This window comes from Gossypium hirsutum, chromosome A04 (genome assembly GCF_007990345.1).
Source record: "Gossypium hirsutum isolate 1008001.06 chromosome A04, Gossypium_hirsutum_v2.1, whole genome shotgun sequence".
NCBI classification, from domain to species: domain Eukaryota; kingdom Viridiplantae; phylum Streptophyta; class Magnoliopsida; order Malvales; family Malvaceae; genus Gossypium; species Gossypium hirsutum.
In genome coordinates this window covers 64,834,629-64,856,261 of record NC_053427.1, presented here as the reverse complement: position 1 = coordinate 64,856,261, position 21,633 = coordinate 64,834,629, and the positions used below count along the sequence as shown (strand labels likewise).

Sequence of the window (21,633 nt, the reverse complement as noted above, 5' to 3'; positions counted from 1 at the left end):
TTTTATAATATTATAATTAATTTAATATTTTTATAATATTAATTTTTAATTAAAATGTTACATGATTATATATAATTTGAAAGCGAATTTTTAAAGCAAAATAGAGTAGAGAGATTAAATTTTTAAAAATAAAAGTAGGAAAACTAAATTTTAAATGTACCAAGTGTAGAAATTAAGAGTTGTAGTTGTTTAAACCGGATCGAACCAACTAGGATATCAGTTTAAAAAGAGATATCAGATTAATTGACTTACAAATTGATTGTTGAATTGAATTAATCTTTATTTTTAATTTTTTTATTTTTAATAATTTACAAAGAAATCAGTAATCTAACTTATATTTAATCTACCTTATTTAACTCATAGTTTAAAACATACAGATAATCAACCCTCCACCTTACTAGTCACTAGTAAAAGGTATGATTAAGAAAGAATAAGTCAAATGAGAAAAGAGAAGTAAATAAAGTAGGGTTGGGGGGGTGCACTGCAGAGGCGGTTTCCAGGCTTGCAAACCAATCCTCCCACTGCATCAGGAATCGTTGGGATAAAGTAATGGGTTTGGGGTTTGCTTCAAACCCACCCGAATCTCACTCTTTTCCTCCTTCACCTTCTCTTTCTTATGTCATCTTATTGTAATAACAGCTTTCTGCCTCTCTCTCTCTCTCTCTCTCTCTCTCTCTCTTATATATATACACATACACAAGGTTGGAGATACAATCCAATACGAGCAAAGCAAATTCCAGGATAACTGTAGAAAGGGTTTCAATATTGTACAGAAGAAGAGATGGTGATGGAGGGTCAGCAGGAAGTTGTTCTTTGTAAAGATGAGTTGCAGATCATCAAAGGGAAGCGTACGAAGCGTCCGAGGCCTGTGTCCCCACTGACTTTAGCGACAGCTTCAACCACAACGACTTCCACTGGCGGTGAAAGTAGAACAAGTAATGATGATTCCAGCATAACCACATCTGTTGAGCCACCTGAAAGCTGTTGGGAAGATGAAGAAAACATGGCTTATTGTTTAATGCTCTTGGCTCAAGGTCAAACAAGGAAACCATCGGAGCCAACAGGTAAGACGGCCGGGATGAATGTTCACCAGTGCAAGACATGTAATCGGTGCTTCCCGTCATTCCAGGCGCTTGGCGGACATAGAGCCAGCCACAAGAAACCGAAGCTTCATAGTGAAGAAAACACTAAATGGTTGAAGTTTGTGAAAGAGGATGATGACAGGAATACAACCCTTTCACTTCAAATAACCAGTAAGGCTCCTGCTTTATGCAACGGCACCAAATCCAAAGTTCATGAGTGTTCCATATGTGGGGCTGAGTTCTCTTCAGGACAAGCTCTTGGGGGTCACATGAGGAGGCATAGGACATCTACTAACGCTACAACAACGGTTGGAACAAGCACCAGTGGTGAAACAGAAGATCTGTCGTCCAACAAACCAACAACTGTGCTGCAATTGGATCTTAATCTTCCTGCCCCGGAAGATGATCGTCACAATGAATCGAATTTCCCGTTCACCGAAACCATCAATTTATGTTATTGTTAACATTAAATATTTTCTCACTAATTATTCATTCTTTGGATTCTTTTGGACTGAACCTTGTTTCCATGTTAGTGAAGTTGAAAAATTCATTGGTTGAAGTAGGATAGCTTTTGGCTTTTCATGGCGGTATTTGATCCATATAGAGAGAGAATTCTCGTATTCTTTCCTTTTTGTTTGGGGTTTTAAGAGACCTGTTTTTATTCCTTTATGAGTTGGAGAAGCATGTGAATATGTGATTAACCACCAATCCCACAACCGAAAGTGGTGGATTAGGTCCTCTTGTTTGGTTTGCAAGAAAGCTAATAAGCTCCATCTCCGTGTATCTGTTCTGTTTCATTAATATGAGAAAAATAAAATAAAATGGATGGCAACCGAGCCAGATTGCTACTTGCCCTTCTTTTATGGATCCACCTATGTATTTAGGTAAATCACACGCTATGCACTCCCACTCTCAGCTTTAAAAACTAAGCAGAGCTAATCTAGTGACCCATCTGAACCAAACGAACAGGCCACATAATGGTATAAAGCATGCAGGGACAAAGGCTTTAGTTTTAGACTTGTTACACTTATCTTTTAAAGGTGACTATATCAATCAATTGAATTAAATTTTTAATTTAGTTTTTCAACCGCCACTAAATTTAATTAAGCTTGATTTGGCTGCGAATTAACTTTTGATTAAAGAACCTGATTTTCAAAGGTAATTAATCTCCAAAAAGTCTATGCCTAAAGTGGTGAGTGACCATGTTGTCAAGCAACGGTGAGTAATGCATGCTAGTCTTAGCAGCAATGTTGGGTGATGCAAGGTTGTCAAAGACCCAAAAAAGGGTCTACATAATAAAAACATGATTACATTTAATATATATATATATATTTACAATATTTAGAGTAAGGGATAGAATGATACGGTTTAAATCTGTGTCAAACATCTATTTGACAAGAAATTTGATCACTACTTATAGAAGTCAAGATTAGATTTAATACTTTTAAAACATATATATATATATAAGGAGAACTAAAAGTGGTTCTAAGATAAAATTTAAAATATGTCAATTGAAGAAAAAAACACATGAATAGTTTTCTCGTTCTACTTATGATTTTAGTTGAAGGATTTTAACTCTCTTGACAATTTTAACAAATAGATGTTTTTTATTCTGTATTTATAATCCATATTTATTTACACTTTTTTTTAAAGTGAATTTATAGACGTGTGTTTTCATAAATAAGGAAAATAAGGACTAGATTTTATGGTAAACTCTTATGCATAACTTGTTCAACTTTCCATGCAAATAGAAGCCCTCTGTCTATTGACAGAGAGAAATATCAATGAACTAATGAGAGGTTACTTAAATTTATTGTAGAGGTTTGTTAAAGGGAAGTCATTAATGGGCACATTTGGTGGGTATTGAGAAGCCACGCCATGTGATCCACTTTGCTTGAGGGCATCCAAATCCATGAGAGAGAGAGAGAGAGAGAGAGTTGACAGAGAAAGTAGGGATAATTCCCTTTGACATTAGCACGTGTATGGTGGTGGTCACTCAACTCTCACATTATCTAAATTTAATAAACTAAAAGGAACTACTTATCAACGCCAGTCCTAATCTCTTTAAACATTAGTGGCTGATCACAATAGTCTTTGCAATGACATATAGATAGTAGATTGTGTTTACTGTGTTTGTTGGTAGTTGAGAGAGAAAAAAGCCCTTGATGCATATGCTGGCCAGTGGCCACTCAATTTAATAGAAAGAGCATATATAAAGTGTGGGTTTGTAGTGGGAGACCAGTTTGTGAAGGTGTGATAGGCTTGCATTTTCTTACTAAAATAGGTAAGCTTTGGAGTCTGGTGATATTAAAAATGAAAAGGGCCTGAATCAGAATTTGCCAATGTCCCATTCCCAGGTGTTACATATATATCATTGTTATGTTATGTACTTGAGGTCTTGTATCGAATCTTCACGAGATTTGATTACAAAATTTCGCTTATTTCATTGAAAATAACTTTCAGAAAATAATTTCTAGAACATGATTTACTTTTTTAGAAAAGTTAATATTTTTTGGTGTTTAGTTGAATCTGTGCAAAATATTTTCTGTTGTTTGGTAGATTTTTTAAAAATATTTTCTGGTGTTTAGTTGAATTTATTTTTATCTATAATTTTATATTTTACATTGTTTTTGCATATATTAAAAATATTATGTTAAATTCAAATTCATTACAACGTCATTTTTTAATTACATGACTACTAAGTGAGTATTTTTTTTTAAAAATGTGACATCAACAAAATTAACAAAAAAATTAATGATGTCAATAATTGGACTTGATTTTCAAATTTGAAAAGTAAAGGGACTAAATTCTCGAAAATAAAAGTACAAAAACTAAATTACAAATCTGTGAAGTGTACATAGACTTATGACATATTTTAACCTTTACACTACAAAACATTTATTATTAATATATTTATAATTGCAATAAATATTTATTATTAAAATATTAATATTGAATATTTTTAATAATATGTGAATAATATTATTTAAAATTATTATTTTTAAAATTAATTATTAAAATAAAATTGAAATATTAAGTAATTTATTAAAATAATAAATTATATTTATTATATTAATAATTTATTATATGACTAAATATAAATAATTAAATATGTCTATTTAATAATATTGAAAAATATAATATTTTAAATAGTTTTAAAAATTAAAATTAAAATTATTATCAATATAATAATTAAAATTATATTTAAGTTAATTTTTATAAAAAAATAAAATTATCTATAGATGAGCTCTTTTCTGGAAAATAACTTAAGCTTTTCAAAATAGTAAGTCATTTTACAGGGAAAAGGGTTTATTTTACATTGATCTGTAAGTCGTTTTCCGTTGATCAAATTATTTTCTGTGAAACAAACACAGGAAAATGCAGAAAATATTTTCCGTAAAATCTTTTACATGTAAACAAACGGACCCTAAAAGTTTTTTTAAATTTAAGTTTAAGTTTAATTCAATCCATCCAAAAAATTTGTTTTAATACATAAAAATATTTTTAAGAAATTTAATTATAAAAATATATTAATATTAATATTTTTTATTTTATATTTTATATTGTATTATTTTTTGAATAGTGAAACAAGATGAGTTAGACTAAAATTAGATAATAAAAAATTAAATCTAAATCTAAATCTAACTTAAAACGGGTTAGATCGACTACATCGGGTAGGCCACTCGACCGTGAACACCTCCATCTATTATATTCTTTGATGTAATTTTGTTGTTATGTATTAACATCTGTAACTACATATAAAAGCTATCCGGAGGTCTAGTTTTTAGATGCATTAATAATGTAATTAAAGATTTTAAGATGGACAATTATGGTATATTAAGAAAATCTTAAGAAAAAGAAAAATATACACTAAGAGTTTGCTTTATAATTTTTAATGTAAATAACAACTTATTTAACTTTTAAACTTTATTAAATAATTATATATAGATTTATGTTCATGTTATTTTTTGAATTTTTAGTCGTTATTAATTACTTTTATGTATATTTTGATGCATTTATAAATTTAGTGTTGTGTTCATGTTATTTGTTTTAATTATTTTCACTTGACCATATAATGTCTCAATTCATCTCATATTAACATAACTTTGTCATGTCCATGTTTTTATAAATATATATATATAATTTTCAGACATTAAAAATTAGTCATATGTATATTTTGACACATTATGCATGTGTGTCATGTTTATGTTTGTTGATATTGGGTATCAGAAAGGGAGACAAAGAGGAGAAAGTGGTAGTGCAAATGAGGTTGGTTCACCTAAATAAGCAGAAAGCCAAAAAAGCATAAAGAGGTTGAGAAGGAGGATAAGGAGGATAAGGAGGTTGTATGCTAAGGATAAAGGATTAGGGCTAGTAAAGGAGTCAAAGATTCGATCCTTTCTTCCTCGTTCTTCAAAGTATTTTATAGGCGGGGGTTCTTTTTCCACTTGTGTCATGTTATCAACAATCTTGGGTTGGTGGGGAACGTGTGTTCGACTAGATGGCAGGTTGGTTACACGTTGATTATCATCAAGCATGGTATTACTTTGATATTCTCTTTACTGAGGTAGTACGAGGTTGTTATGCCTCAGGCGTCCTTCTTGGAGATTAGAATGTTCTCGCTAAAAGCGGATGGCCTAAGAGCAGGTAGTCTATCTAAGTGGCTATTCACCTAGTGACCAGTTTGGTAGTGCAAGGTGGAGGGTCGTCCACAAGTGTTTCTTATGTAGCTTCTCATGATGCCATATGTTTAGGCCGAGTAGGGGTATAACAATTGTCCGCCTTGTTAAAAGGTAGGTTATTAAGTGGCCTGCCTTGAAACTATCTGTAAACAATCGCTACAGGTGGTATGGTGACAATTGGCTCGAAAGACTGGAAATTGGTCCTTATGTGTACTAGGTACATTTCTAGAGATGAAGGGTTGCCTCAAAGCTTGCAGAATATCCATATTTAATGCAAAGCTGAACAATTGTGTATGGGGAGTTGGAATAATGATGCAGCACAACCTTTCATGAGACACTTGTCCAAGTGTTATTGGCTATGAAATCTCGAATCGTATAAACGACAAAATGCACCATTTTGAGAAACCTATATATTTTCTCCTTCTTCAAGCTTGAAGCTACTTATGTCGCATTAAAATTTTGAGTTTTTCTCTCTGGTTTTCTAACATTATGTTGTTGATCCTCAAGGGCTTGATTTTCTAGCTTTTGTGTTCTTGTGTGTTGTTTTTCTTACTTTGAGGTCTTTTGCCTAAGATTTGAGGGTAAAATCACTTTTTTGTTGCTTTTTCGTCTCTTTCTCTATGTTATTTCGACATTTATAGCTAGAAAAAGTTGTAAACCAATCCCCGGAACACCTAGAAGATGGTTGGAGATTAGTGGGTTTATTGGATGGAAAGCAAACCTATCGTCAATGCTTCCTACGAGTGCACCACCACAGATCTAGAGATAAGGAGATTGTTGAGGTGCCGGGGGCTTGCCCAAAAGCACCACAAGTATGAATTTAGCATACCTAAGGGGTCTTATCCCCTCATCTAAGTTTTTGGGCCTAAATATAGGGGAAAAAGGACAAGATTCTACCTCCTACTATACTTACTTAGGGTCAGGTTCCACTTTCCTTTTCATTCTTTCGACTGCGATTTGCTCAGAAGCTATTAGGTGGCACCTAGGCAACTGGTAGGGGTGTCTTGGTGGGTGATCACAGGCTATTTTATCCTCTATCTCAAGTAAGGAATATGGCTGAGGTGGGGTTGTTTTATACTATATGGAGAGGGCTTGATCCAGATCATTTGGGCTTTTTACATGTTGCAAGGAGGCTGAGGGTTCTTGTGATGGAAAACATGTTTTATGCAACGGGTTAATTTATATAAATTTTCACAATTATTCAATTTAGACAATTTATTTTTTTTCATATTACTTATCAATTTATATCATATTTTACATAAATATTCATATGGATTCAATTTGTACAAAAAAAAACAACATATGTTCATATTGTATTTGCGCTACTTTTTGTCTTCAAAGTAATATAAATTTAAATAAATTTTTATATGTTAACGATTCGTTTCATGTAGATTTTAGTACATATGATATTTATGTCTTTTGCATATATTTTTTTATGAAACCATGAAAATGTATTTTGATTATTTTATCATGTCTTAAATTATAAGGTAAGCTACCTAATTGGTCACCCAACTTTTAGAGCGCTTTCATTTTGGGTCCAAAATGAAATTCTTGCAATTTTTCCACTCAATTTTTAAGACACTTTCATTTTAGTTACCCAACCGTTAAATTTCTAACAACGGTTAACTACATTTGTTACATCATGTTAGCACTTTCATTTCGGTCACCCAAAAAATATCATTTTTTAAAGTATTGATTGGGATAAAAAAAATTAAGGATTAAGGTGAAGACATAGAAACTAAAATAAAGCATTAAAAATTTTGTCAAATTGTACTTGCTTATTACATTGTCGAAAATTCTAAATTTTTTTTTCTTTTGCAATATTGAAATTTTAAATTTTAAAACATACAAATCAAATAAATAAATTGTTGAAAATTTTTTATCCATTGATAATAGTAATTGATTTGTTATTTTAACATTGAAGTTAATTAAATTAATCTACTTCTAAATTTTAAATTTTTATTTTATGTTTTCATATTATTCTTAATAAAATCAACTCGCTAACTCATAATTAATAATTGTATGCAAAACTTAAATTTCTTTTGATTTTCCTTTACTTTTAGCTCAGTATGAAAGACTCGAGATCATTTAATCAAAAGAAATTTAGGTTTCATATACAATTATTAAAGATGATTTACTTGAGTTGATTTTGATTTGCAAACATAAAATTAAATTGTAAGATTTAAAAGGAGAATAAATTAATTGATTTAATTATTTTCAATATTATAAAAATAAATCAGTTGACACTGTTAAGGGATAAAAAAAATTCAATACCTTATTTAATTGAGTTTGATGTTTTAAAATTTAAATTTTCAACATTGAAAAAAATTTAGAACTTCCGGTAATAGGGCAAACAAGTGTAATTTGACAATTTTTAAAGTATTATTTTAGTTTCTACCGCTTTTTCACTTTAATCCCTAATGCTTTTTACCCCAACATTAAAAAAAAAAGATATTTTTTGGGTGACCAAAATGAAAGTGTCACATGATGTGGTGTGTACAAATTTACTACTGTTAGAGATTTAACAGTTGGGTAACTAAAATGAAAGCGCCCTAAAAGTTGAGTGATGAAATTGCAAGAATTTCATTTTGTGTAACTAAAATGAAAGCACCTCGAAAATTGGGTAACCAACTAAGTAGTTTACCCAAAATTATATCATATTTCATATATTCTTTCATAATAATTTTAATTTTAATTTTATTTACTTAAAAATTGCATCATTACATTTATCATATATATATAACATATTACAAGGTTATTAACTTTTTAATGTGTTCACACAATAAAAAATTTGACATATAACAGTTAAAATAGCAGCATAAATCTCTCCGACTTTAAACAAACAAACATATTCACAAACATGTTCGTTTAATTTAAACAAACGAACATGAATACATATAGTTTTAAATAAACAAATATAAACACAAATTTAAAATTCTTAACTAATATGAATTGAACACAAACAAGTGATAAAGAAGGTTTTTTTTTGGTAAACTACACAATTGGCCATCTAACTTTATTAAGTTTCCGTTTTGGTCATCAAAAAATTCGCAAATAGGCACCATTGTTACAAAATGTTTTCATTTTAGTCACTCAACGTTAATTAAATGTTATTGTACTTTCATTTTAGCCACTTAACTTTAGTATGTTTTCATTTTTGTCACTTATTTTTATCTTTTTAATTTCCTTTATTTTTTCCTTTTTTAGAATTATTTTTAGTTTTTTCAGTAAAAAATGAGTTTTATAAGGAAAATTTTGAGGCTTTAAATAAAAGAAAGAGCTTTTACATCAAAAAAATCATTTTATTTTTTAGAATTAATATTATTTTTTTAGTAAAAGGAAAAAATCTAGGGTGTTATAGGGAATTAGCTAGGTTTTGATAAGAAAAACTTAGTGCTTTATAGGAAAAAACATTTTATCTTATATATATATGTATATATATATTTATTAGAATAATTTTAGTTTTTTTCTTATAAAAAGGAAAAACTTGAGGTTTTACAGAAAATTAAGTTTTTATAGGGAAAACTAATTTATCTTTTTATTTTTCTTTATTTATCTTTTTTAAAAAAATAATTTTGATTCTTTTCCAATAAAAAGGGGAAAAACCTAAATTTTTATAGGAAATTGAATTACAATGAAAAACTTAGGTTTTATCTCCATAGCTTAAGAACTCAATTCTTTATAAAAATCTAGGTTTTTTTTTCCTTATTTTGATAAATAAAATTATTTTTTAAAAAAAAAACGTGACCAAAATGAAAACTTATTAAAGTTGGGTAATTAAAATAACTGTACAATAATATTGAATTAACGACATGTGACTAAAATGAAAACATTTTGTAACGGCAATGCCCTATTTGCAATTGTTTTTGGTGACCAAAATAAAAACTTATGAAAGTTAGATGATCAACTGTGTAGTCTACCATTTTTTAGATTGATTCAATTAGATGGAAATGAAAGCCTTGCATATATGAATCCTAGCTTAATATTACTAAGCAGCTTTGATGTTTCTTTAAATGTTTTCTTAAATGGTATGGTGAATTGTGGCTGAGTTAGGATGTTTTCCGATGTTTCTTTCAATGATAGAACTAGGGCCAAGTGCCTCCTATTCTGCTCAAGTAAGTATCCAACCGGATTCCAGATTTCTAGCTTGATTTGAGCTTTTCATGGACCGCCATATTAATTGAAGTCTTGAATTCAAGCAAATGCTGATGATTACTACAAAATTGTTCTTAGATAAGGTTCCAGGGGCTGACTTGACTAACTATCGGCAACTGCCGCAAGCTTCAAGTTGGCTTCAAGGAGGGCTCAGCACACAACACTTGACAACCCAATTAGTGCATATCTCTGACTACCTGATTGACTTCATGCTTGCTGTTGGACACATGCTACAGTTTAATGCAGATTTGATCTTAAGAGCAATTCCGGGAGCTGACTTGACTAACTATTGCCGCGAATTCCCGGTTGGTCTCAAAGATGGCCCGACACACAAGAAGTAGACGACCTATTTGATCATTTTGATATCTATTGTTAAGAGAACCACCTTGCATATGGACAAATGCTGAGGTTTACTATGAGTTTGGTGTCAAGAATATATCCAGGGTTTGACTTGACTTTTCTGCAAATGTCGCAACCTACGAGTAGGTGACAAAGGACAAGATGAAGAGAGTGAGGGAGAGATGGCGGTAGATAGTTGGGAGTTCTTTTTTGTTCCCTTCCCTGCATTTGTGATATTTTGTTTCGTGTGAACATTGGGATAATGTTCAAAACAAGTGTGGGGAATGCTGTAATATGATAAATATATTAGTCTTGAATATTTTCAATTTTCTTGGCAAAATTAGGGGTAGATGCAAATTTTAGGGGAAAAAAATAGGAATATGGACTGATTTATTAATTATTTAGAAAAATAGCTCGATTTTTTTAAGTGGCTTGAAAGTGTTTTATGGGCGCACGTTTTTTAAAAGTATTTTCTATTAACATGTCACATCTCTGGTTCGTTGGTTAAGCATTAGTGTTTATGAACTTTCAGTTCAAGATTGATTCTTGCCTTTAGCATTTTGAATTTTTTTGATTCATGTTATTTGAAACTTTTTATTTTAATTTTGTTTAAGGTTTTTTTTTAATTTTCAATTTTCAATTAATATTTTTAATTAATTCAATTCATATTGTTTCAAGATTTTTAATTTTAATTTTTATCTTTAATTTATGTTTTTAGTTTATAAATGTGTTGTTTTCAAGTTTTTTTAAAATTTTTAATTAATAACTCCTTTATTTGTAGAAATAAAATAATAACTATGTAATTAAAAATATTATATATATTATTGTGTTAAATATATTTTATTTTTAAAAACATCAACTAATTTTTAATATATTTTCTTAATTCATAATTTTTACATGTGAAATATTTATTTTTTTCACCTACATAGCCACAAATTATAATATTATAAAATTATTTATTTATTTCAAAAATCATTATTTTTAGTAAATATTTATTTTTATATGTAAAATATTTTAATTAATTATTTCAAATATCATTATATTTTCACCTACATTGTAGGTTAGGATGGAAAAATAAATATTTAACATAAAAAAAATTATATTTACTAAAACTAATGGTATTTGAAATAAATAAGTGATTTTATAATATTAGAATTTACCATACCCTAATGTAGGTGAAAAAAAATAAATATTGGACATATAAAATTATAAATCAAGAAAATATATTAAAAAATTAGTTTATGTTTTTAAAAAATAAAATATATTTACCATAATGATATATACAAAAAATATAAATTTTGAATTATATAATTACATAATTATTATTTTATTTCTATAAATAAAGAAATTATTAATTAAAAATATATTTAGCATAATGATAAATAAATATATATTTCATTATATAATTACATATTATTATTTTGTTTATATAAATAAAATATTTATTAATAAAAATATGAATTAAAAATAAATTTTAAGAAAATATTGAAACAATATAAGTTGAATTAATTAAAATATTTAATTAAAAAGTAAAAATTAAAATAAGAAAAAAGCTTGAAACAAAATTAAAATAAAAAAGCTTTAAACCACATGAATAGAAAAACCTAAAATGTTAAAATTAAGAATAAATTTTGGGCCATAAGCATAAAAACATCAATATTTAACCATATAATTAATGTGTTTATGAAAAATGCTTTTATGTATAAAATGCATTTTTCACAAGTTACATCAGATAAAATTGACCATACTTATCTAACCAATGAAGAAATCAACTTATATTCTAAAGTACAATTAATTTGGGCAGCAATGATACAATAAACTTTGGCTGTAGCCACTCCATTACAAATAGTGGTGCTGATATCCACATCCGGCCTAAATATAATTTTAATATATTTTATATTTGCTTAAACTCAACTCAACTTAAGATATGAGTTTATTGTGTTGTAAATTACTTAATATATAAAAATAACATAATATAAAGTAGTATAAACTTAAAAATGAATTGGTTGGGCCGTGCTTGGGCCGTAAATGTTCAAGCATGAGCCTGAATTATATTTTAAACGGGTCTAATTTTTTATCCAAGCTCATTTTTTAAGTCTAATATTTTTGCTCAAATCTTCTCAAATTTCAAACGGACATTAAGTCTAAACAACAGTATACAAAATCCAAAGAAATGGCATACTTGATTTAATAACAATATATTAACATATAAGCTTATGGCTAAATTAAGTGGTACAGTTTAAATTATTTACTTTAATAATAAATTAAATCTTATCCGTCTATTCAATTATTTGATAGATCTATTAAATAAACAGTTGAATTTCTCTTTACTATACTCATTATAATCTATTCGAAAGTTTAGGGCTTCCACAAGATTGTGTAACAAAAGGGAAAAGCTTCAGAGGGAGAACTATTCTTCTTCATCAAATTCAATATCCCACTTCAATTCCACATAAGTAATTCTATATATACTACCAAAATCATACGACTCTAAAGATTCTAGAATTATTTTTAAGTTTTTTTCATGATTTGATCCTTGAACTATATATATCATACTATTTTTATTTTTCATTTTGACACTTGAATTATCATTCTATTACATAGTTTAATCTGAAAGGTTAATGATGTTAAAAAAAAAAGAGAAAACTATTCAAACCCCCCTGTAGTTTCTCAAAACTAAAATTGATAAAATCTTATGTAAGATCAACAATGTGTTAATAAAGATTAAATGAATGAGTTTTTTTATCAATTAAAAAAGAAATGTTAATTATAAAAATTTAATGGATAATTTTACATCGCTAGAAAAATAAAAATTTATAATTTTCTAATTTAAAATAATAGATCACATCAAGGTTTAAACAATATCTACTCAAATTAATCAATGAAGGACAATCAATCTGATTTTTAATACAAACTAAAACTTAATCAAGACAAAAGCAGAAGGCAAACAAATTTACACAAGTTAAATTCCAGTGGTAATGATACAATAATCTATGGCAAACAGCACTATAGGAAACCCAATAAATCATATACATAATCTGTTCACAACCAGTTAAGGTAGAAGCTTAAAGCCACCAAACATGGCTTCATGTTAAAACAACTCAAATATCGCTGCAATTTAAGAGCAACAACCACCGTCGGGAGAAGCCTGGTACTCTGGCTTCTGCTTTAACATTTTTCTCTTTCCTACAGAAGACCCTTCTTCCAAAAGACTTGGAATTTCCATTATCTGTAAGAAAATCCATAACTGGTCAGAACCAAGACGAGATTATGCCATTCTTATTTTTTTCACCCTCATTCAAAGGTTCTTTGTTCATGGTACCAGCTTTGTCCTATGTAATATAGCAACAGTTGGAAAGAATTGGATAAATTCACATCGTATTGATATCATCATGATTCATGAAGAATCATTGTGTCTGTTCAAAAGTTAAGAAACTACAATTCTTAATGATTGATGTATATATAACATAACCCCACTGCATAGTTAAAGTTTTTGAACTGACCCACGCGCAAATAGTTGTATATATTACTGGAAATTTGAAGAACAAAACTGCTGTTTATATACATAGAGAAACAAATTACCTTCAATGCAAGCTCCTCAAAGCATTGCTCCACGTTTTCTCTTGTTTTAGCACTGCATTCAAGAAACATGGATCCAAGCTCTTTTGCAAGTGCAACGCCTTCTTCTCTAGTTACAGCCCTTTCGGAATCCTGAAATGTAATCAAATGAGATACAATGAAGAAGACTATAAATTAACAGAAAATGATTCAAAAATAAGTCCTCAAGTAAAGAGAAACGCAATATCAAAGACTATAGGGGATAACACGATAGGCAAAGCAGCTTATAGTATTAATGGGTGCAATGGCCCCTTTATGACTGGTAAAATTTTTCTTCGCATCTTTGTTCCATGAGGTTTCAACATGAAGGAGCTTTGTCCCACAAGAGTGTGAAATTGTCTCTTCACAACAAACTAATCTATCCTTGACCTTTTCAATGGATACGCGTGAATGGAGTTGATTTATCTTCAAATTTTAGTTCTAAAGGATTTGAAGGACACTAGGCTTACTCTGTCAACTTTATTTCCAACAAGCATCTTGACACAGTCCTGATTGGTAGAGAAAAGCTCCACTTCTTTGGCCCAAACATCAGACAAATTTGTGAAGGTCTCTCTCCGTGTTACATCATAAACTATAACCAAAGCCAAGAAATAAGTCAAACAATTATGCCAATTTAATTCATGAGCAAACCATATAATATTTACCACAACCCCTTGAACGGAATCGACAAGAATCGCAGTTGATAGTTTATTCGGGACGAGAATATAAATTTTAGGATCCAGTCCACCATTTTGAAATGATGAACCAAATGCAAATGTGCCATAAATAAAAACTGCATGAAATTGCAGAAAGTAGAGCTCCATCAAGCCACAATGCATCTTCTTGACCAGTCCAAGAAGAAAAGCATCATCAAACTAACCTTATTATCAGCCACATGATTAAGAAACCGTTTTGCTATGATATCAGATAGCTGAAATTCGCGAGATGAAACCGGTGATAGGCTCCATTGAACAAAATCAAGAAAGTAGAATAACGCCGGAAACATGAACTTACCAAGAATGATCCCTTGGGCGCCCCGGTAGTAAGAGCTTGTTAAGGTTCTGAACCTTTCCTGTCCAGCTACAAGAAGCATATTGGTTTCACAAATAAATCATGATTTCTCCACGTTGCAAGACAATTATTTCAATGTGCTTTCATGAAGAAATGAAAAAAAAAAAGAGTGGACAGCTAATAAAAGATTAAAGAAGCAACATCAAGCTAACAACAAAGTTAAAACCCAGAAACTCATTTTAACAAATTAATATATTATCAATTGTATACCTCTTTTCACCATGAATGATTTCACATATATTTTCTGAAAATTTTGATGATATTGCAGAGTGAAGAATTGGGGCCATGAAAAACCATAGCAGATCAAAACACATTAACAAAAACACTTCAACGATGCTAATGTCATACTAATGTATTAATGAACATATTAAGTCGGTAAAAGTGAGCTCTCTCCAATGTAAAATGGAAAACAGTCAACTGACTTCAATTAGACACTGAATGATTTTGACAAAGAAATCTAATTTTAGTCGCTACAAAAAATAGTCACTTTTGTTTGCTTCATGTTAAGTTTTAGTCACTTATGTTTAAAATGTTACGTTTTAGTCACTTATGTTATTATTTTGTTACGAAATAATCACTCTTCCGTTAAGTTCTGTTATCTCCCTAACGGTAATCTTACGTGGCAGTCAAACTAGATATTACTAAATCTGTCAATACATACTTCATCCGAATAAAGTATGCATTATTAAAATTAAATTAAAATATTAAATAAGAAATAAAATTATAAAACAATATGTTATTTAGAAAATACTATTATTGTAATGAGAAACATGTTTTATTAGGTATAAGTATTTAAAATTTTATTTTGGTAATCTGATATATGCGTAAATATATATATAATCATTTAGTGAATTTGTTAATACATACTTCATCCGGACGAAGAATGTATTAGCAGATTCAGTAATATTTAATTGGACTGCCACGTAAGATTACCGTTAGGGAAATAATAGACGTAACAAAATAATAACATAAGTTACTAAAACGTAACATTTTAAATATAAGTGACTAAAATGTAGGATGAGGCAAACAAAACAGACTATAAAATATTTTTATAGTTTATACTATTAAGTCGGTAAAAGTGAGCTCTCTCCAATGTAAAATGGAAAACAGTCAACTGACTTCAATTAGACACTGAATGATTTTGACAAAGAAATCTAATTTGAGACTGGAAGACTAAAATGAAAAATAAAAACAATATTAGCATGAATTTCGTACCAGTATCCCAAATGGTAAGCTTTAATCTCTTGCCACCAACAGATAACAGCTTGATCTTAAAATCCACACCTAAAGCATTAGATTTAAGCAAAAACCCAAATCATATTTTTTACTAATCAAAGATCCAGGATTGAAAAAATGAATGAAAAAAAGAGAGAGAAAATCGGACCAATGGTGGGAGCTAGATCTTCCGCAGAAGCTGAAATGAAGCTAACAAGCAAACTACTCTTGCCGACACCAGAGTCTCCGATCAACAAGATCTTGAATGAAAGATCATAGCTTCCGCTACTTTGCCCTGAAGATGATCCCATTTCAAATTTTCTATTAACTTTTCCACTTCTTTTTCAAGGTATCTGTTGTATCCAATGATGATCTCAAAAAAAGAAAAAGAAAAAGAAAAAAAGAAAACCTTGGGTGAGGAAATGAATGGCTTCTTTCTATCAAAAGTACAGTGAAAAAGAAAGTTAATATATATAAAGGAAAAAATAAAAAAATAAGGGAAGATTTTTTTTTTGTTTTTAAAAGAGGAAAACAAAGGAAAAGGAAAAGGAAAGAGCGAAGCGAATGAATGCTTTGTTTGAGAGAGAAGCTAAAAGAAAACGGCTAACTGTGGAACACAACACAACTGACACCAACGTTATTCTTTTCCCTTTTTTGTTTTTATTTTTATTTTATTATTATTACTATTATGTAGGAATTGTACCCACGTGGCACGCGGGAATAACTGAGAGTGTTTTGCACGCTCCAACCGTCTGGTAGAGAGGTGCTTTCTTGGGACAATCAAAGATTTATGCCTTAATTACTTTGGGACAAAACGAAATTGTGTGCAAGAAATAGATAATGCTAAAATAACTTTTTTAATATAATTTTATTGATAATTTGTTATATTTAGAAATATAATTTTCAAGTAAGTCATTTTTTTAATGATAAAATTTGTGTAGATTCAAGTGATTAATATTATATTCAACATTGTTTGTAAATCTTAAGGAAACTTTTAAGATTTATGTAGGTATAGTGATATAACTTGATTTTAGTTCTTTAATTTTTTTTTGATGATTGCTTCCATCCAAAAAATATTATATTATCAATAAATAGTTAAAAATATATTTTATCAAAAACATAAATAGTTAAAAATTAAATAAAACACTAATATGTTAAGTTTGAATAGAGCTCAGCTCTAGTTAAAATTTTTGTCAAATTATATAACTTTTATCTTCTACCCTCAATATTGTATAAAAAAAAACACTAATAAACAAATTTGCTATGCTTTCATTTTTTTATATGTTTATTTTTAAAAATTTTTACTATATCATACTCCTTGTGAAAATTTTAAATTTCACTTATGATGTAACGGATATTTTCTCATAAACATATTTATGTAAAATTATATAAACAAAACATTAATAATTGATTTTATGTATAATTATTAAATACAAATTGAGTGTTATTAATACTGATTATAATTATAATTGTGTTTTAGAAAATAATATATTAATATTTATTATTCAAAATTTTCAATAATAATTTTTTCCTGTTATATCATGCATCATATTGCCATCATCGTTGTTTCTTTGAAAAACATATTTTATATTATCGTTGAATTTAATTTATTGTAACAATTTTAAATTCTAACATGAATTTATCAATTTTTAATATTTAGTCACCAAATTGGCAATTAAACATTCAGGGTTTGGTTCTCCAATACTTTCATTTTTAGAATTTATTATAAAACTCAAGAATTTGTTTTCAATTTTACGAAAAAGAAAGGAAGAAAGAAATTTTACATTTTATCTAATAAATACAATAACAATTATAATAGCATTGGTCCTAAAGGAAGCTTAATTTCAAATTTCGAAATTTGATTTTACTTCATGAATGATATAATCATTATAAACAGCTAGCATACAATATATTATTAGAAATTTGTTTCTATTCATTGGTATTAAAAAGAATTTGTAAGAGAAGTTCTTAAATTTTTATACTGACGGTAAAATATTTGAATCTAACATTCGGACTCAATCCAACCACACTAGGGTGAATTTTTATTTTTTTTAAATGCGTTTGAAACACAAGGTATAAAATTCGGAACAAGGTTGAGTTGTGGCACTAGGTTACCATCCTTAGCTGTGCATTATTATATTTGTTGAACTAAATAATCAGCATGAAAGAGATGACAATAGAGAAAGGAGCTTAGTTCATCTTAGAGGGGCGGAGAGCCATATGACGATTGTGATAGATGGTAGGTAAGTTGAGTGTTCAGAAGTAAAAGAAGATAGGAACATGGATAGAGAGAAAGAGAGAGACAAGGTTGTATGTGTTCATCATAGAGGTGAAAAGGATTTTATATAAAAGTGGACCTATTAAGGAAAGACGTGGCAACCTCTTGCTAGCCCATTGATCCCTTCAAGGGTTTTAGTTAGATGAGCGATGTAACATTGATGAGGTTGTAAGGTATGTAGGTAAACAACGATGATAATCCCATTGGTGTAATTTGACTATAAGAGGTGGTGACTCTCGTGTTCCCTAAGCTTTGATTGAATAGTACCCTTGATAGAGGTGTGTTGGTGGAGCTATATTCTGGTGAAGGTACTATGTGTAACAATATTATATTAAGAATTCAAAAATAACAAAAACAATGACATGTAGTAACCTTATAACACTGGTTGTTAAGTTTTTTTTTTTGGTAAATGAACAAAGCTAATCATCAACAACTAATATCATGAAGAACACAATCTGCCTGTAGTGACTCCCAACAGGTCACCTAACAAAGCAGACAATATGTTGTCGGGCGGTTGTATCCACTCTTGTAGCACAAAATCATCTTCTACTGACATCTTCCATAAGCAATTTACAACATAATTGGCTTCCTTGTATATATGGAAGATTTTCAATTCCCAATCTCTGCTGCTAAGATTTCTAATGCAGTTTAATAAAGGTTTATGGCTATACTCTCCTTCACCTGCATCAATCTATTTAACAACCTTCACACTATCAGTTTCTAGCATCACTCCCCTATATCCTTTATTCCAAGCAATCAAGAGACTGTTATAAATCACCCAAAGTTTATCCTCCAAATCTCCGACTATAGCCTATCTGCCACATACCATCATCATCCCGAATAATGATTGCTATAGTAGCATCTGATCCATAATTAATCATCGCATCATCAGCATTTATTTTCACCCATCCCGTAGGTGGCAGCTTCCACCCAACTTAAATCTAAGCATTTGGTTTAATAGTTACTTTAGCAAGAACATTATCCTTAACATGTTGGGCCTAGCTGATACTGTGATTGATAATATCAATAGATGAACAAGAGGGCCTCCGAAAAATGAACTCATTTCTCTATTCCTAAAGATTTCAACAGGCCATAGCAAATAAAGTATTCCAGTGCACTCCCACAATTTCATCAATCTCAGAGTTTGCAAGATTACTAGATAACCAGCTTCCAAATTTAGAATCAAAGAAAATTCATTGAGAATATAGAGGAACTAACCTTTTCCGTACCCAAGAAGTGACCATGCAGTCCCTTACTATCTGTAAAGAGTTTTCTTGAGTTACACTACACATAGTATAAGTAACATTCATCCTCATTCCCCATCGGCAGCTTTTCGAGTTTGTTAAAAGCCTATCTTAGGCAAGCACTCATAAAAATGTCTCACTTTTTGAGTAACATCCGGTCGCCAAATAACTTAGCAATAAGAGTTGCTTGCAACCTAACTATGTCCAACTGTAACACCTGAATATCATTATTAACTAAAAATTTAGGAAGCTAGGACTAAATCGAGAGGACTGATGAATTCTGGGACCTCAACGAGTAATTTAAAAATTTAAGAGGTCAAATATTGATTAGTTGGATTCCAATGCTGGTTGGGTTAGGATGGAACTGACTGGTTCCAAAGTGGGAGACAAAATGATCAAGAATGGATAGTGGAAATGACCAATGAGAATCATGCCTAAGGAGTATATATAAGGCATGGTTGGAGGCAAAATTTTTTGAATTCTGTTGATAAAAATTTTATCCTCTCATAACATCTTCTTCAGATGTCTTGAAGAAGGAGGGGATACGGATGAAGAAGGCTCTGTATGCAGCAACAGAAGTGTGGGCTTAAGGCTAGTAATGAGGTTTTGGAGAAACTGATAAGTTTCCTCATCTGCCTCTGTGTTTAAGAAATAAAGAAAGAATTAGAATAAGATTCTTGGAGCTTCTTTATAATTTAATGTTCTAGGTTTTTAAGAATTTACTATTGTTGGTTTAACCAAAACATGGTTGTCGTGCTTAGCTGCCATGGCAAAGGAGGCTCTCGCATTTGGACTAGCTAAGCTGTCAAGGGTAAGGAAACAATGTTAGTGTCTGTATTCTGTCTTTTGGATGCTAAATGTTGCTATGAGAAATTGTCATATAAATATTGATAGTGTTAGTAGATGATTGTCTGGAGTAATATATTTATATGTATGGTATGTATGATTAGTGTATTCATGGTATGAGAAGGGTAACTAACTATGGGTTAGGCGAAGTTAGGAATGAGAAAAATGGATGATTCTATTATATACTGCCATACAGTGTTGTTGTGTGCACTCATGATGAGCGAAGCTCCGAGCCTTATGGAGGGGACACTACGTCATTTGAACATCAAGGTATGAGAATAGTGAAATGGAGGAATGGAAGGAATACGAAAGGAATGGTACATAAGAAAGATCATGGCTAGGCTATGGAACCAATTAAATGCTATACTCCTAAATTGAGTAAGACTATAACTGAAAGATGTTATGGCATCATGATAAAAACGAGTACGACCATGGTTGAAAAATGCTACGGGATTATGTGAAAGCATGCCAATATGGCTAAACAGGATTAAAACCACGTTTGAAAGATGTTAGAGCATCCTTCAATAGCCTGTCGGGACATTAAAAATGGGGTTATACTGTGTAAGACCATAGTTGAAAGACACTACGACATCAGGGATAGTCCAACGAGACGTTAAACATAGGGTAGTCCACCAGGATAGTAAACATGGGGAATTCGGGATATAAGACTGTAGTCAGGCTATGACAACCAATATAGTCTGATGAGACATTAAACATGGGATAGTCTGCCGGGACACAAAACATGGGGTAGCCTATTGGAATAGCAACATGGGAAGTCCAACATGGCGTAAAGACATGGGGACTACAATTGGAAACCCGTAGTTCACGAAGAATGACAAGGGTAAGAGTAGAGTTCACGGGTAATTGGAGTGATAAGTCATATAAAAAAATAAGTTGGTGTGACCAAGTACAAGAACGATGAGTGACACTAGTATCCGTAGAAAGAGATGAGGCTCATTAGATAAAAATGAGTATCCGTATTAGGAGCAAACATTGGTCTATGATGGAATTTACAGATCCTATACAAAGTAAACAGTCATGGTTAAGTCTACACTAGAACACAGTCTTATACATCTAATAAAATGATGGAAAATCCCAACTAAAAGGTATGATAGCCTGAACCG

At 30.2% G+C, this 21,633-nt stretch overlaps 2 protein-coding genes across 2 annotated transcripts; one reads left to right on the top strand and one right to left on the bottom strand.

Annotated features, from left to right (window-relative positions):
* The first annotated feature begins 410 nt into the window (after positions 1–410).
* Positions 411–1,930, top strand: LOC107899492 (zinc finger protein ZAT5). The gene has a single exon (XM_016825220.2). The coding sequence runs from the start codon at positions 782–784 to the stop codon at positions 1,544–1,546; it is 765 nt and encodes a 254-aa protein (XP_016680709.2). The 5' UTR covers positions 411–781; the 3' UTR covers positions 1,547–1,930.
* Positions 1,931–13,111: 11,181 nt separating this feature from the next.
* On the bottom strand, positions 13,112–16,791 carry LOC107899493 (ras-related protein RABC2a). The gene is made up of 6 exons (XM_016825221.2): positions 16,311–16,791; positions 16,142–16,210; positions 14,870–14,935; positions 14,326–14,447; positions 13,841–13,969; positions 13,112–13,487 (listed from the first exon to the last, which is right to left on the bottom strand). Exons 1-6 carry the CDS (start codon positions 16,450–16,452, stop codon positions 13,377–13,379), a joined length of 639 nt encoding a protein of 212 aa, XP_016680710.2. The 5' UTR covers positions 16,453–16,791; the 3' UTR covers positions 13,112–13,376.
* Positions 16,792–21,633: the final 4,842 nt, after the last annotated feature.